The sequence below is a fragment of the Heptranchias perlo genome, chromosome 11 (assembly GCF_035084215.1).
Source record: "Heptranchias perlo isolate sHepPer1 chromosome 11, sHepPer1.hap1, whole genome shotgun sequence".
Lineage (NCBI taxonomy): Eukaryota > Metazoa > Chordata > Chondrichthyes > Hexanchiformes > Hexanchidae > Heptranchias > Heptranchias perlo.
The window spans coordinates 67,520,158-67,535,447 of NC_090335.1; the positions used below are offsets into that span (position 1 = coordinate 67,520,158).

Here is a 15,290-nt window from a genome sequence, read left to right on the forward strand (position 1 = left end):
GAGCTTCTTGAGTGTTTTTGGAGCTGCACTCATCCAAGCAAGTGGAGAGTATTCCATCACACTCCTGACTTGTGCCTTGTAGATGGGGGAAAGGCTTTGGGGAGTCAGGAGGTGAGTCACTCGCCGCAGAATACCCAGCCTCTGACCTGCTCTCGTAGCCACAGTATTTATATGGCTGGTCCAGTTAAGTTTCTGGTCAATGGTGACCCCCAGGATGTTGATGGTGGGGGATTCTGCAATGGTAATGCCGTTGAATGTCAAGGGAAGGTGGTTAGACTCTCTCTTGTTGGAGATGGTCATTGTCTGGCACTTATCTGGTGCGAATGTTACTTGCCACTTATCAGCCCAAGCCTGGATGTTGTCCAGGTCTTTCTGCATGCGGGCTCGGACTGCTTCATTATTTGAGGGGTTGCGAATGGAACTGAACACTGTGCAATCATCAGCGAACATCCCCATTTCTGACCTCATGATGGAGGGAAGGACATTGATGAAGCAGCTGAAGATGGTTGGGTATAGGACACTGCCCTGAGGAACTCCTGCAACAATGTCCTGGGGCTGAGATGATTGGCCTCCGACAACCACTACCATCTTCCTTTGTGCTAGGTATGACTCCAGCCACTGGAGAGTTTTCCCCCTGATTCCCATTGCCTTCAATTTTACTAGGGCTCCTTGGTGCCACACTCGGTCAAATGCTGCCTTAATGTCAAGGGCAGTCACTCTCACCTCACCTCTGGAATTCAGCTGTTTTGTCCATGTTTGGACCAAGGCTGTAATGAGGTCTGGAGCCGAGTGGTCCTGATGGAACCCAAACTGAGCATCGGTGAGCAGGTTATTGGTGAGTAAGTGCCGCTTGATAGCACTGTCGATGACACCTTCCATCACTTTGCTGATGATTGAGAGTAGACTGACGGGGCGTTAATTGGCCGGATTGGATTTGTCCTGCTTTTTGTGGACAGGACATAACTGGGCAATTTTCCACATTGTCGGGTAGATGCCAGTGTTGTCGATGTACTGGAACAGCTTGGCTAGAGGCGCAGCTAGTTCTGGAGCACGAGTCTTCAGCACTACAGCTGGGATGTTGTCGGGGCCCATAGCCTTTGCTGTATCCAGTGCACTCAGCCGTTTCTTGATATCACGTGGAGTGAATCGAATTGGTTGAAGACTGGCTTCTGTGATGGTGGGGATATCAGGAGGAGGCCGAGATGGATCATCCACTCGGCACTTCTGGCTGAAGATGGTTGCAAACGCTTCAGCCTTGTCTTTTGCACTCACGGGCTGGACTCCGCCATCATTGATGATGGGGATATTTGCAGAGCCTCCTCCTCCTGTTAGTTGTTTAATTGTCCACCACCATTCACAACTAGATGTGGCAGGACTGCAGAGCTTTGATCTTATCCGTTCGTTGTGGAATCGCTTAGCTCTGTCTATAGCATATTGTTTCCGCTGTTTAGCATGCATGTAGTCTTGAGTTGTAGCTTTACCAGGTTGGCACCTCATTTTTAGGTACGCCTGGTGCTGCTCCTGGCATGCTCTTCTACACTCCTCATTGAACCAGGGTTGATCCCCTGGTTTGTTGATAATGGTAGAGTGAGGAATATGCCAGGCCATGAGGTTACAGATTGTGCTGGAATACAATTCTGCTGCTGCTGATGGCCCACAGCGCCTCATGGATGGCCAGTTTTGAGCTGCTAGATCCATTCTGAATCTATCCCATTTAGCACGGTGATAGTGCCACACAACACGTTGGATGGTGTCCTCAGTGCGAAGACTGGACTTCATCTCCACGAGGACTGTGCGGTGGTCACTCCTACCAATATTGTCATGGACAGATGTATTTGCGACAGGTAGATTGGTGAGGACGAGGTCAAGTAAGATTTTCCCTCGTGTTGGTTCGCTCACCACCTGCCGCAGGCCCAGTCTGGCAGGTATGTCCTTTAGGACTCGGCCAGCTCGGTCAGTAGTGGTGCTACCAAGCCACTCTTGGTGATGGACATTGAAGTCCCCCACCCAGAGTACATTTTGTGCCCTTGCTACCCTCAGTGCTTCGTCCAAGTGGTGCTCAACATGGAGGAGGACTGATTCATCAGCTGAGGGAGGACGGTCGGTGGTCACCAGCAGGAGGTTTCCTTGCCCATGTTTGACCTGATGCCATGAGATTTCATGGGGTCCAGAGTCAATGTTGAGGACTCCCAGGGCCACTCCCTCCTGACTGTATATCACTGTACCGCCACCTCTGGTGGGTCTGTCCTGCCGATGGGACAGGACATACCCAGGGATGGTGATGGAAGAGTCTGGGACGTTGGCTGAAAGGTAAGATTCTATGAGTATGGCTATGTCAGGCTGTTGCTTGACTAGTCTGTATTACAGCTCTCCCAATTTTGGCACAAGTCCCCAGATGTTGGTGAGGAGGACTTTGCAGGGTCGACTGGGCTTGGTTTGCCGTTGTCGTGTCCGGTGCCTAGTTCCTTTGTAATTTTATGTTTTCATCTACACTGCTTACAATTCCACCAATCTATGTTTCATCGGCAAACTTAGATTTGACACTTTCTATGCCTTCATCTAAGTCGTTAATAAATATTGTGAATAATTGAGGCCCCAAGACAGATCCCTGCGGGACTCCACTAGTCACATCCTGCCAATGTGAATACTTAGCCATTTTCCCTACTCTCTGTTGCCTTTCGCTCAGCCAATTTCCTAACCAAGTCTGTACTTTTCCCTCGATTCCATGGGCTTCTAACTTAGCTAACAGTCTCTTATGTGGGACCTTATCAAATGCCTTCTGGAAGTCCATATAAATAACATCCATTGACATTCCCCTGTCCACTATTTTAGTCACCTCTTCAAAAAATTCAATCAGGTTTGTCAGGCACGACCTACCTTTCACAAATCCATGCTGGCTCTCCCTGATTAACTGAAAATTCTCGAGGTGTTCATTCACCCTATCCTTAATTATAGACTCCAGCAATTTCCCCACAACAGATGTTAAGCTAACTGATCTATAATTCCCCAATTTCCCTCTCTCTCCTTTCTTAAAAAGCGCAGTGACATGTGCTTGATTTTAGGAAGAAGTGCTGAGGGTGAAAGCCAATTTCTAAGTATATTATTTTTAGGCGGTACATCCCTAAGTACTGTTGTGAGACGTACATTCAGAGCTATAAAGATTGTCACTGGTTTTAATTTAAATTTCTGTCACTCTCTGCTTCGTTTCTCCTCACTAATCTGCTTATTGATATAGTCCCTCGAGTGTTCACAGGGAAAACAGGGGAAGCTGTATTTGATCTAACAGATCTACTGTTAAATGGGCACAATGCACAGCTGTGTCAGGGCACTGTACCGCAGATTGGTAATGCCACTGGTTTGTCTGCATCCTATGCACCGACTACCCATTCTCAGAGAGGTGAAAGGGGGGGAAGAGATATATTTTACTCGAGGAAGGGAGATTTGGACTCTGTGCGATAGTGTAAAATGGGTGTTTGAGAATCAGCGGCCTGTTTTATATCTCTCCTGATTTTTATTTTCAATGACTTCAGTGGAAATACAAATGGGGAGAAATGTAAAATGGGCTGCCCGCTCGTTTTACACTATCTCACTGAGAGAAAGAAAACTATAGCATGACCATGTGTGCCCAGAGAATAGAATCATACTGCACAGGAGGGGGCCAGGCCGGTTGTGAAGGCATCACAACCGAGCCTGGCCCTGTCCTTGCTGATGCCCATATACCCCAGCAGGGATCACTGGTCGGTGATCAGGAGCAGCAAGACCGAGACAATGTCCCCCTCTCTAATCCGCCATGCTGAGGCCCACTGTAGCACTACCACAGGTGAAGCTCTTCCATTTGTAGATGGATAGTGTCTTATGAGAAGCCCTTCCTCGTTGAAATTGTCCCTTCAGAAGGCCCAAAAACCTTGGGGTGGCAGTGTGGCACTGTGCACTGGTCTTCCAACAAACCAGGCCACAGAGCAGTTGTACTCAAGGTTGCGCCTGAGCTGTCTCACAGGGTGAATGCCGATCTCAACCCTGTCACAGTGGGGAGGGCATCTGGTGGTGACTGGATACTTTTCCCACAGGAAAGGAGGTAAAAGTCACAGGGAGAGTCACAACAAGGTTTCTCTTGCATATTTCCCATTGGTCATCTACAGGGCAGCCTGAGCCGAGGCCTCAGTGTCATGCCTTCAGTCTGTCCTCTTAGCTAGTGGAGAGTGGGTGCTACAGAGAAACAACAAAGGGACCAATTTGAGGACCTGGCTCCTCCTTCCAAGGTGTCGCTGAGGGGGCGGGGGTGGGTGGTGAGGTCACCATGCTGGAGGTTTCTCTGCGACGGCAGCCGGTAATGTCACGCAGCGAGGGCGGGGCCATGGCAAGAACATTAAAGGGTGAAGTTCTCCCGGGTGGCTAGCAGCAGTGCCCGGGAGATTCACGCCCCAATCCGGGAGACCCCAAGAAAATTCAGGAGGGTTGGCAACCTTAGCTCCAATGAGGGATATAAAATGCATATACTACTGAGTACCAGCCTTCTTCCCCTTGACTGAATCCCCGAATCAGACTGCTGGAGAAGCTGGGGGTAATTTTGACTTGGCGCGATCGTGTAAAATGGGTGATAGCCAGCTGGCAGCCCGTTTTACATCTCGCTGATTTTTATTTCCATTGAAATCAAAACTACCGCCACTGAGACTATATTAAACATGGAGCCCATTCAGAGAGTTGAAAACACACCAAACTGAAACAAAGTAAAATTATAAGGTTCAGCTCATCACTGAATAAACTCACCCAGCCATTGGGGAACCTACCATTTTGCTTTTAAAACACTTTTCATTCTGCAAGATTTCAAAGGTGGGGGAGGATTGCTTGTTAATATTTTTCGGGCTGTTTTCCTAACGTCTCTAAAATGTTCAGAATCAAACTGATGTATCAGTACACTGGCCAGGGGACCTAGCAGTGATCTCTCCTGCCTGGGGCACTTCAAACCCCAAAAGCTGTAGAGCAGAGCTTGTTATGAAAAAATATGTAAAACAAGTAAAGTACAAGCACGAGTGGCATTAGAACTGCCGTATTCATGCATCGGATTCTATATTTGCTTCTATTTTGTATATTTTCTGGGCTAGTTCACTTTTGCACCTGGTGTGTCAAAGCAGGAGGACAGACAAATATTGAGTACTGAGGGATGCTATGTAGTCATTGCAGAATCAACTGATTTTCACGTAGCCGCATTTTTTTAACTGATCACAGTGATTCAGTGATTGTTTTACAGAATTGAACATCTCTTACAAATATAATTGGTGTTTAAAACATTGCACATTTGTTGACAGATTGGGGGACAAAGGGTGATATTGTGTTCAGCAAGGTGGGGGGTGTCAGTGCTGGGGAATGGAGCATTTTCTACATTGTATGCAGTGTCTGTGTTCAAGGCTCCCAGCTGGTCCTGCACTACTAGGTCCCAGTTAGTGCCAGCTTTGTGCTGTGGGCTCAAACCTTCTAAAAATTGAGATCACCCAAACTAATTTGACATATGATCCCAGTAGCTGGCAGGGAGAGAGAAAGAGAGAGAGAGAGAGACACACACGCTGAGACAGATTTTCATTCTGTCTCGGCTGGATTCAAATCTAGGGCCTAGAGATGAAAGAATAGTGCACAATCTCGCTGTTAGTCTCAGGCAGAGTAAGTTGTGTAGATAGGAGCAGGAAATTACAAAAGGACATAGACCGATTTAAGTAAGTGAGCAAAACTGTAGCACATGGAGTTCAATGTGGGCAAGTGTAAGGTGCTGTGTACTTTGAATCGGAGAAAGGCAAATGTTTTCTTACTGTTGACAGGCTAGGAACTGTGAAGGAGCAAAGCTTAGGTGGCCAGGTACGCAAATTGCAAAAAGCTAATCCACAGGTACAAAAAGTAATCAACAAGGTTAATGGAATGTTGGCCTTTATCTCAAAGGAGTTAGAATACAAAAGTGAGGAAATGATGCTTAAATTATACAGAGCCTTGGTCAGGCCCTACCTGAAGTTCTGTTCTGGGCACTAAACCCGCATGAAGGATATATTGGTCTTGGAAGAGGCACAGCACAGATTCACCAAAATGATATTGGGGCATAAAGGGTTAAATTATGAGGCCAGGTTGCATAAACTTTGGTTTGTATTCCCCTTCAGTTTAGAAAGTTGAGGGATGATCTAATCGAGGTGTTTAAAGTGATAAAGGGATTCGCTAGGGTTGATACAGAAAACTATTTCCTCTACTGGGGAAATCCAGAACAAAGGGGGCACAATCTTAAAATGAGAGCTGGGCCATTTCAGAGTGAAATCAGGAGGCACAATTTCACACAAAGGGTAGTGGAAATCTGGAACTCTCTCCCTCAGGAGGCTGTGGACGCTGAGTCAATAGAAATTTTCAAGACTGAGATTGATCGATCTTTGTTGAGTAAGGGTATCAAAGGATGTGGAGCAAAGGTGGGAAAAATGATTTGAGGTACAGATCAGCCGTGATCTAATTAAATGGTGGATCAGGCTTGAGGCTTACTCCTCTTCCTATGTCTCCTAACTGTTTACTGGTGTTTACTTTTTAAGAGTGGACTTTTCAAATATAGCAGTTGTATTAGATGATTTATAATAAATAATATTTTTCTAAAAATTCAATTCTGAAATAACTGTTGTATTATACTGAAAGAAAAGCTTTTCATGCAATTTCATGCTGAGCAGAGAAGCTGTCTCTTTGAACAACCAAATCCATGTTGCAATACGACTCTAATCCCAAATTGGCCGGAACAACTGCTTCTTTCAACTTCTGAGCAGAGTGTGCGTCTTAATACGAGTACCAGGCACTTCAAAATAAAACAATAAACATTGATAATAATGCTGATGTGCTTCCTGCAATACACCAGATTGCAAGATGACTTTGGTGGGGATTGAGGGAGGGGGTGGAGGGGTTTCAGCACCATGAACTGTTAGTTGTCATAAAACATCACTGTTTTGCCTCACTGTTACCCTTCTTCTCGCATTAATGCTGCCGGTTCTCAGAAGACAGGGAGCTCCAGGCTTTGTATATTGAATGAAAACTGACACACAATAGATAAATCAGCGAGTGTACTCAGTATGCTCTGCCGCCCTTTTTATTTCTGTGATAGGCTTTTTCAGAGATGAAAGAAGACATTATTTTCCCAGTGAGACCTGTGTGTCTTTGAAATCTTTCCCACTGTCACTCTGTGATAAACCCCTTCCTTTACATCATTATAGATTATCAATATGCCACATGAGACTTTCACCATGGTAACCAGATCAGGCGGGTACTCTTAGCATTCTCCAAACTGGCTAAATACAGTCTCTATTCCAGGATCAAACGACAGTTTCATTAGTAAATGGCATATTTTGCATCAAACATTTAAACACAAAATCATTGGGTGACAAAATGATATGTTTTAGTGGGGCAGCATTACACTGAGGGCCTTTTTCAAATCCCTTGTCAATTCCTCCATCGTTCTCCTGCTTCTTGAAACTATTCAGTCAAACTGGGGTGGGATAATGTGGTCGACTGAGAGCGTGCCTAGCAACACAGTCCTGGGGGATTTCTTTTCAATACCTCCCCATCATAATTCCACTGGAACTGTTCTCTTTATGGTTGCTAGCCTTTTGGAAAATCACCAACTTCTTTCATGGTTTCCTCTTCACTTCACACTCCAGACGCACGCTTTCCATTCAACACCTCCCCATCCTGATTCCATCTTGCTTCTACTCCCTCTCATCATCTGCACAACAAGCAGAAACCCCACGCATCTGCTCTCTCTTTTGTAGGAGACACCCACTAACTCTTCCCCCTCCCCCCCCCCCCCCCGACTCTTTGCAGAACAACGCAGCGCACAACACCAGGGAGAGGAGCAAGACCGGGGAAGACTATCCATAATGACCTTCTCCTAGCTGGAGCTACAAGCGCTGGAAAAGATTGGCCCCTCCAGAATTGTCAGGACAGGAGATTTCGAGGTCGGGCTTTTCTACGAACAGGGACTTTGTTTCTTGCACCCCTTCATGAACCTCTGAAAAATGAACAATCACACAGGTTGACTGCACCAGGCTGCACCGTGATGCCCGTCATCTGCTACCGTCCAGCTTCTCAGTGCCATGCTAACTCTTGCCCCTTTTCCAGTTCCCTCTCAGCAGCCACAGCCCGCAGAAGAAGACACATCAGAGGAGGAGAATCCTTCTGAGAAGGCACCATCACTCCCAAGCACCAGCACAGAGACAGGCAATGTGGCTGGGTTAGAGAGATAAGTTAGAGGGGTGCAAGTGGTGAAACACCCAGCACTAGTGGGCATGAGCAAGTACTGGTGGCAGGGACAATCCAAGAGATAGCAAGGATGTGGTCCTGTCCCAGCTCGGCTGAGGAGGACGGAGATCATAGAATCATAGAATTGTACAGCACAGAAGGAGGCCATTCGTCCCAATGTGCCTGTGCCAGCTCTTTGAAAGAGTTGTCCAATTAGTCCCACTCCCCTGCTCTTTCCCCATAGCCCCTGCAAAATTTTCCTTTTCAAGTATTTATCCAATTTCCTTTTGAAAGTTACTATTGAATCTGTCTCCACCACCCTTTCAGGCAGTGCATTCCAGATCATAACAACTCGCTGCGTAAAAAAATTTCTCCTGATCTCCCTCTGGTTCTTACGCCAATTACCTTAAATCTGTGTCCTCTGATTACTGACCCTCCTGCCACTGGAAACAGTCTCTCCCTATTTACTCTGTCAAAACCCTTCATAATGATGCGGACTTCAGGAGCCCAGCAATGAGCAGAAAACTGCTTGCCTCACACAAGTAGTTGTACCAGGTATTGGAAGGCCTGCCAAAAAGTTGCAGCACCAGTGTGGGAGGAGTCCGCTTTCATCCTGTGTGGTGTTATCTCCCAGGGTATCAGCGTTCTGCGGTCTACCTTGGCGAGTGTGGCCACCTTTAGGGATGCTGCAGCCCGATCTTCACATCAGATGTCAATGTTCACCAGCCTTTGCAGCTTCGGTGGAAGGTCAAACCGGCCGCTCTGCAGGCTGTGGACTCAAACCTGCACACTTGCCCTGGAGAGGCAGAGGTCCGCCTCGGACAGATTGATGGAACAAATGGATAGCGGGTTTAAAGGCCTCACTCCTCTCTGACAAGCTTCACTCTCAGGGATCTAGGATTACAGGTACAGAATCAGGGTTGCAGGTGGGAAAACAGCCAACGGATTTGGGGGCCCAATTTTAACACGGGGACAGTTTTCAGCGGGTGAGTTTTATTGTCAGTTCAAGACTCACCCACTTGGAAAAAAAAGCCCAGGGGTATTTAACCTCTCGAAAAGAGGGGGAGAGAGAGAGAGAGAGAGAGAGAAAATCGAGCAGTAACTACTCTCATGAAAAAGCACTTCAGTGCCAGTGGAACGGTTAGACTCTGTGAAGTTGGTAATGCTAATGGGTGTACCTGTGAAAATAGAGATTAGCACAGAATCTTACCCTTCCCTCCCGCCCACCCCCATCTCCAAAGGAAAACAGCAACCAGTTACTTTCACACCAACCTTCAAGTATAACTTGCACCAAGTCCTGGGCTGACATTCGGCCTTTTCTTACAAAGCACTGGTATGCTCCTCCATCGCTCTTTGCCAATCCATCCATCATCAAGTTCTCGTGGTTGCTTCCAGTGATTCTTACGCTGTTGCCAGGGGCGATTATCTCAGCGTTCCGATACCACTGCACTTCGTACTCCTCCGCTCCAGTTACAGTACAGGACAGCAGTACCTGGCTGCCCACACTGGTTTTCACCTTGTGCGGATTCACTGTGGCCTTCAGTGGTTCTGTGCATTGAAATATACAGAGAGAGAATTGAAAGAGAGAAAGAACTTGCATTTATATGGCGCCTTTCAGGACGTCCTAAAGCACCTCACAGCCAATGAAGTACTTTTGAAGTGAAGTCACTGTTGTAAGGTAGGAAACACGGCAGCCAATTTGCCCACAGCAAGCTCCCACAAACAGCAATGAGATAATGACCAGAATTTTTTTTTACAGGATGTTGGTTGAGGGATAAATATTGACCAATACACCAGGGAGAACTCCCTTGCTCCTCTTCGAAACAGTGCCATGGGATCTTTTACGTCCACCTGAGAGGGCAGACGGAGCATCGGTTTAACGTCTCATCCAAAAGACGGTGCCTTCAACAATGCAGTACTCCCTCAGTACTGCACTGGAGTGTCATCCTAGATTATGTGCTCAAATCTCCAGACTTGAACCCACAACCTTCTGACTCAAAGGTGAAGAGTGCTCCCCACTGAGCCACAGCTGATACCTGAAGTGCTTATTGCTTGCAAAATGTTCACGAAGACCATTATAAATTGATTATTGCAAAATCTCTCTACATATAAAAAGACGAAGAGAAATATTTACATCTATATGTAGCATCTCATAATGTTTCACATGCAATCAATTACGGTCTCTGTTGTTATGCACCCAAACGTGGTAGCCACAAACAGCAATAAAATGAATAACCAGTTAATCTATCCTTGGTGATGTTATTTGGGGGAGAAGTGTTAGCCGGTAGGACAACTCCCTGCTCCTCCGCACGGCCTCCAAAATAATTGACACCGGCCCTTTAAATCATTTTACTTCAAATAGTGCCATGGATTCATTAATGCACACCCACAGTGGCCAATGGAGCCTCAGTTTAATATCATACCCAAAGGACATCATCTACTGACAGTGCAACCCTTCCCAATGCTACACAGATCCACCAATTTAATTCAGGTCCTCAAGTCTTACAGTGGGGCTTGAACCCATAAGCTTCTTGTTTCAGAGGCAAGAATACCACCAACTGAGTCAACCTAATACTTGTGCACTATAGACCAATTTTATGAATTCATGCTTCTGGCAAGGTTCTGCATTGGGCAGACAAGTTCATAAAATCGGCCTTTACAGTGTTGAAGACAGTGAATCGTAGATAGATAAGCCTTTAGTAGCTATTCAGAAGTCTTTGATTATCTTTGTTCAATTAGCATTCCTAGGATCTACAATTAAAGAGAGATAGTCTTTAAACTCTTTAAAACTAACAGTAGTGCAACAAGTATGGTCTGTTTCAATTCCCCCATGATCTTGGGATCACCATCAGTAATGGATTAAATATTTCTACATTCTGGCTATAGTGTTACATCTCACTCTTTCCAGCATGGTGACAATGCTCCAGTCACTCACTTCTTAGTCCTTTCCAGTCAGGTGGCCATGCTACTTTTGCTCACCTCAAATCCCTTCTCAACAGGCTGACAGTGGCATTCTCTCTTCAACATGGGTAACAATTGTCACCCGATTGAAGAGAGCGGGCATGTCCTCAATTCCTCCGCACGGCCTCCAAAATAATTGACACCGGCCCTTTAAATCATTTTACTCCAGTGAGCCACAAAGTATATATATATATAAATCTCGCCTTCTCAGGCTCCTCAGCAGTGGTACAATGCTACCAGGACATCTCCTCTCTCTCCCCCGCCAAGGGCATCAATGTTTTTTTAGTGCCTTATTATCTCCTGAACCTCATCAGCAAGGTGACAAAGCCTCTAAAGTTCATCTCCTCATCCTTACCAATAAGATTATAGTACACGTTCATCTCTCTTTGCACTTGCCCTTTCAGCAGTGACCTCAGTGTTAATGGGTTACAGTCTCAATTTACTGATCAAATGTCTGTTGAGCAAATGTTGTACAGCGGGCCTGAATTGGCATGACATTCAGCTAGCATTTGCACAGCAGTCAATTCAATTTATTTTATGTTTCAACAACCTGTCCTGTTCAAAGATCTCATCAAAATGTTTATTAAAAGATAATTGGTAATAATGAGTAATATCCTATTCCAATAAGACTTCACATCATAAGGACTCTAAGTCTGATGACTCAGTGTTATAGTCAGTAGCTATATTCCAATGCTATCCTGGCCGGCCTCCCATCTTCCACCCTCCATAAACTTGAGCTCATCTAAAACTCTGCTACCCGTATCCTAACTTGCATCAAGTCCGGTTCATCCATCATCCCTGTGCCTGCTAACCTACATTGGCTCCTGGTCTACCAACGGATAAATTTTAAAATTCTCATCCTCGTATTCAAATCCCTCCATGGCCTCGCCCCTCCCTATCTCTGTAACCTCCTCCAGCCCTACAACCTGCCGTGATCCCTGTGTTCCTCCAACTCAGGCCTCTCGTGTATTCCCTGCTTCCTTCGCCCCGCCATTGGCGGCCGTGCCTTCAGCCGTCTTGGCCCTAAGCTCTGGAATTCCCTTCCCAAACCTCTCCATCTCTTTTTCCTCCTTTAAGACGCTGCCTAAAACCTACCTCTTTGGCCAAGCATTTGATCACCTGTCCTAATGTCTCCTTCTTTGGCTCAGTGTCAATACTTGTCTGATTACGCTCCTGTGAAGCGCCTTGGGGTGCTTTACTGCGTTAAAGGCGCGATATAAATGCACATAGTCGTTGTTGTTGTAGCATTGTTGAGTTGATGGATTGACCCCAAGTCATAAATTGTTTTTGGATTGTCACTCAAACTTTGACACTTGCACACCTAGCAATTCCAGGCCAGTCAGGCCAAGTACCCATTTTAGAATTCAGAATTGACGCTCAAGGCAACAATATTCCTCACCTTTTTAAGGCTCGTGCCTTTAAATTGAACATGTTGCCTGGAAATGGAATTTCAGTTGCCTTCGGCAACAGGGGAATGGCTAATATTGAGTGAAGCTCTATTATTAGTCTTTTTACTGGGGACCACTAGTACAATAAAATCATCTAGAAGAGGTCTTGGTGACGTGTGAAGAATTGAAATGTAGGCTAAAGCAAAAGCTGGGTGAAGTATAAAATCCCCTATCACCTCGCATGTATTGTGTGATTTGTGGTATGCAGCCATTTTAAAAAGCAGCTCAGTACTCATCAGAGTTCTTAATCTCCTGCTAATTAAACCACCCATTTTATATTGCAGCTGGCTTTACTAGTGAGAGCGGAAAAGTGGAGGCCAAAAACATATGGCCACTAACAACCTAACAGGCTAAAGCCCTCCCTCTCCCCCACGTACCAATATTGTGGTGGTTTCATTCACATTCAACTGTATGGAGTTTTAAAATACATTTAAAAAAACTGTTCATGTAAAAATCATCACCCTTCTGCTCGCGTACCTACATTGGCAACACCTCGATTTTAAAATTCTCATCTTTGTTTTCAAATCCCTCCAGGGCCTCGCCCCTTCCCTATGTCTGTAACCTCCTCCAACCCAACAACCCTCCGAGATCTCTGCCCTCCTTCAATTCTGGCCTCTTGCGCATCCCTGATTTTCACCGCTCCACCAGCCTTCAGCTGCCGAGACCCTAAGTTCTGGAATTCCCTCCCTAAACCTCTCCTTCTCTCTACCTCTCTCTCCTCCTTTAAGACGCTCCTTAAAACCTACCTCTTCAAACAAGCTTTTGGTCACCCGTCCTAATATCTCCTTACATGGCTCGACACTCCTGTGTTGTGCCTTGGCACGTTTTTACTATGTTAAAGGTGCTATATAAATGCAAGTTGTTGTTGTTTGAGAAATATTGTTCCAATGGTTTTGAAACAGAGGTACATGACAAAAATGATTTCCTTCCAAAGAGCTTGATGGTCTTAATGGAAACATCCTTAGTTACTCGCTTTGTCTGCAAATAATGTTTCAGTTTCACAGCATGGAGTATCGCACAATATATCCTGCACTAGCATGTGAGAGTTAAGGAGTGTTACTAAATTAGATGCAAATTCATTCATTAATTGGCAAAAAATCCAGAGGGGAAATGAGGAGAAATTGTTTTACGCAGTCAGTTGTCATGATCTGGAATGCACTGCCTGAAAGGGCGGTGGAAGCAGATTCAATAGTAACTTTCAAAAGGGAATTGGATAAATACTTCAAATTTGAAGGGCTATGGGGAAGAGCAGGAGGGTGGGGCTATTTGGACAGCTATTTCAAAGAGCAGGCACGGATAAGATGGGCTGAATGGCCTCCTTCTGTGCTGCAAGATTCTACGATTCATGATATATGTACAACTAAGCTCACTGAAATGCTAACGGCCATTGAGAATGTGTGGACTGGATATGTCAAATATGACAAGATGCACCAGCCTAAGAGCAGCTTGATAGGGTTGTCTTAGGTCAGTAAGTGCCTCTTAAACTGACGGCAGCCAGTGTCTGAAGGGGGTGCATCGTTTACTTACGTTTTACATTCAGACGCCCGACAACCTCTGCGTTACCAAAACTGTTCCACACCTCACAGATGTAGCTTCCAGTGTCGGCTGGGACCGCATTCACAATGAGCAGGCCGGTGACAGTCTGCCTGAACCTGCTGTCACGTTCCAGGGGGTCGTTGTCTTTCACCCAGCGGTACTTTGGCGCAGGCTGGCCAGAGGCTTTACAAGGCAATTCGACCCGTCGATCCGCCATGACCTCACGGTGGCTAAATCCGTCCAGAACTGTGGGAGCCGAGTTAGCAGGATCTGTCGAGAAAGTCGCCGTCGTATTTTACAAATGATATTACACTGATAGTCGAATAATAGCAACTAAAGGCAAGCTTCAAATTTCCAAACAAACTAGGCAAAGTGAGGGAATTGCTGCTGTAAATAATCAAGCTCCTAGCAGTCGCACTTTTTCTCACCCCCCAGGTGCTGATTTCTGCGGGGGTGGAGTTCCATAATGCCAAGGCCTTCCAGCACCTTGTTCAAGTAATCATTTGTCTTGGCAGGCAATTCAACCATGGAGGGCATCACACCTGAAGTAAATCCATTCTTCACCCATCATCAACACACACATATCCAGCAATCAGGAAGGAAAACTTTGGCTATTTTTGCCTTCCTAGCTCAGAGACGCTCAGGCCTTCTACCAAGCACCCTTGGGTGTCAGCTTGGCTTGGCACTCTCACCTCTAAATCAAAATGTTGTGAGTTCAAGCCTCACCCCAGGAATGAGCATGTAATCTAGGCTGATACTATCTAGACTCCTCCCAAAATCTCTCTGCCTCTCCACCTCCCTCTCCTTCTTTAAGGCCCTCCTTCAAATCCACCTCTTTAACCAAGCTTTTGGTCATCCCTTCTAATAATTCCTTCTGTGGCCCGGCGTCCATTTTTGTCTGATCATCCCTCCGTGAAGTGCCTTGGGATGTTTTTCTACATTAAAGCCGCTATATAAATGCAACTTGTTGTTGTTTAACATATCGCCAGGTCATCTCACAGCGCTTTACATCCACTGAGTAACTTTTCAATTGTAGTCATTGTTACATAGACAGCAAAGTCCCACAAGTAGCAAAAGAGATGAATTACTAGTTGATCTGTT

At 45.8% G+C, this 15,290-nt stretch overlaps 1 protein-coding gene across 1 annotated transcript in view; it reads right to left on the minus strand.

The window, feature by feature from the left end:
- Nucleotides 1–15,290, minus strand: part of LOC137326854 (cell adhesion molecule DSCAM-like) — a 449,662-nt gene that overhangs the window by 193,494 nt on the left and 240,878 nt on the right. Inside the window, exons 5-6 of the mRNA XM_067992234.1 lie at nucleotides 14,181–14,459; nucleotides 9,517–9,792 (exon numbers count right to left, since the gene is read on the minus strand). Of these exons, the coding sequence (XP_067848335.1) occupies nucleotides 9,517–9,792; nucleotides 14,181–14,459 (555 nt within the window). The remainder of the gene's footprint in view (nucleotides 1–9,516; nucleotides 9,793–14,180; nucleotides 14,460–15,290) is intronic.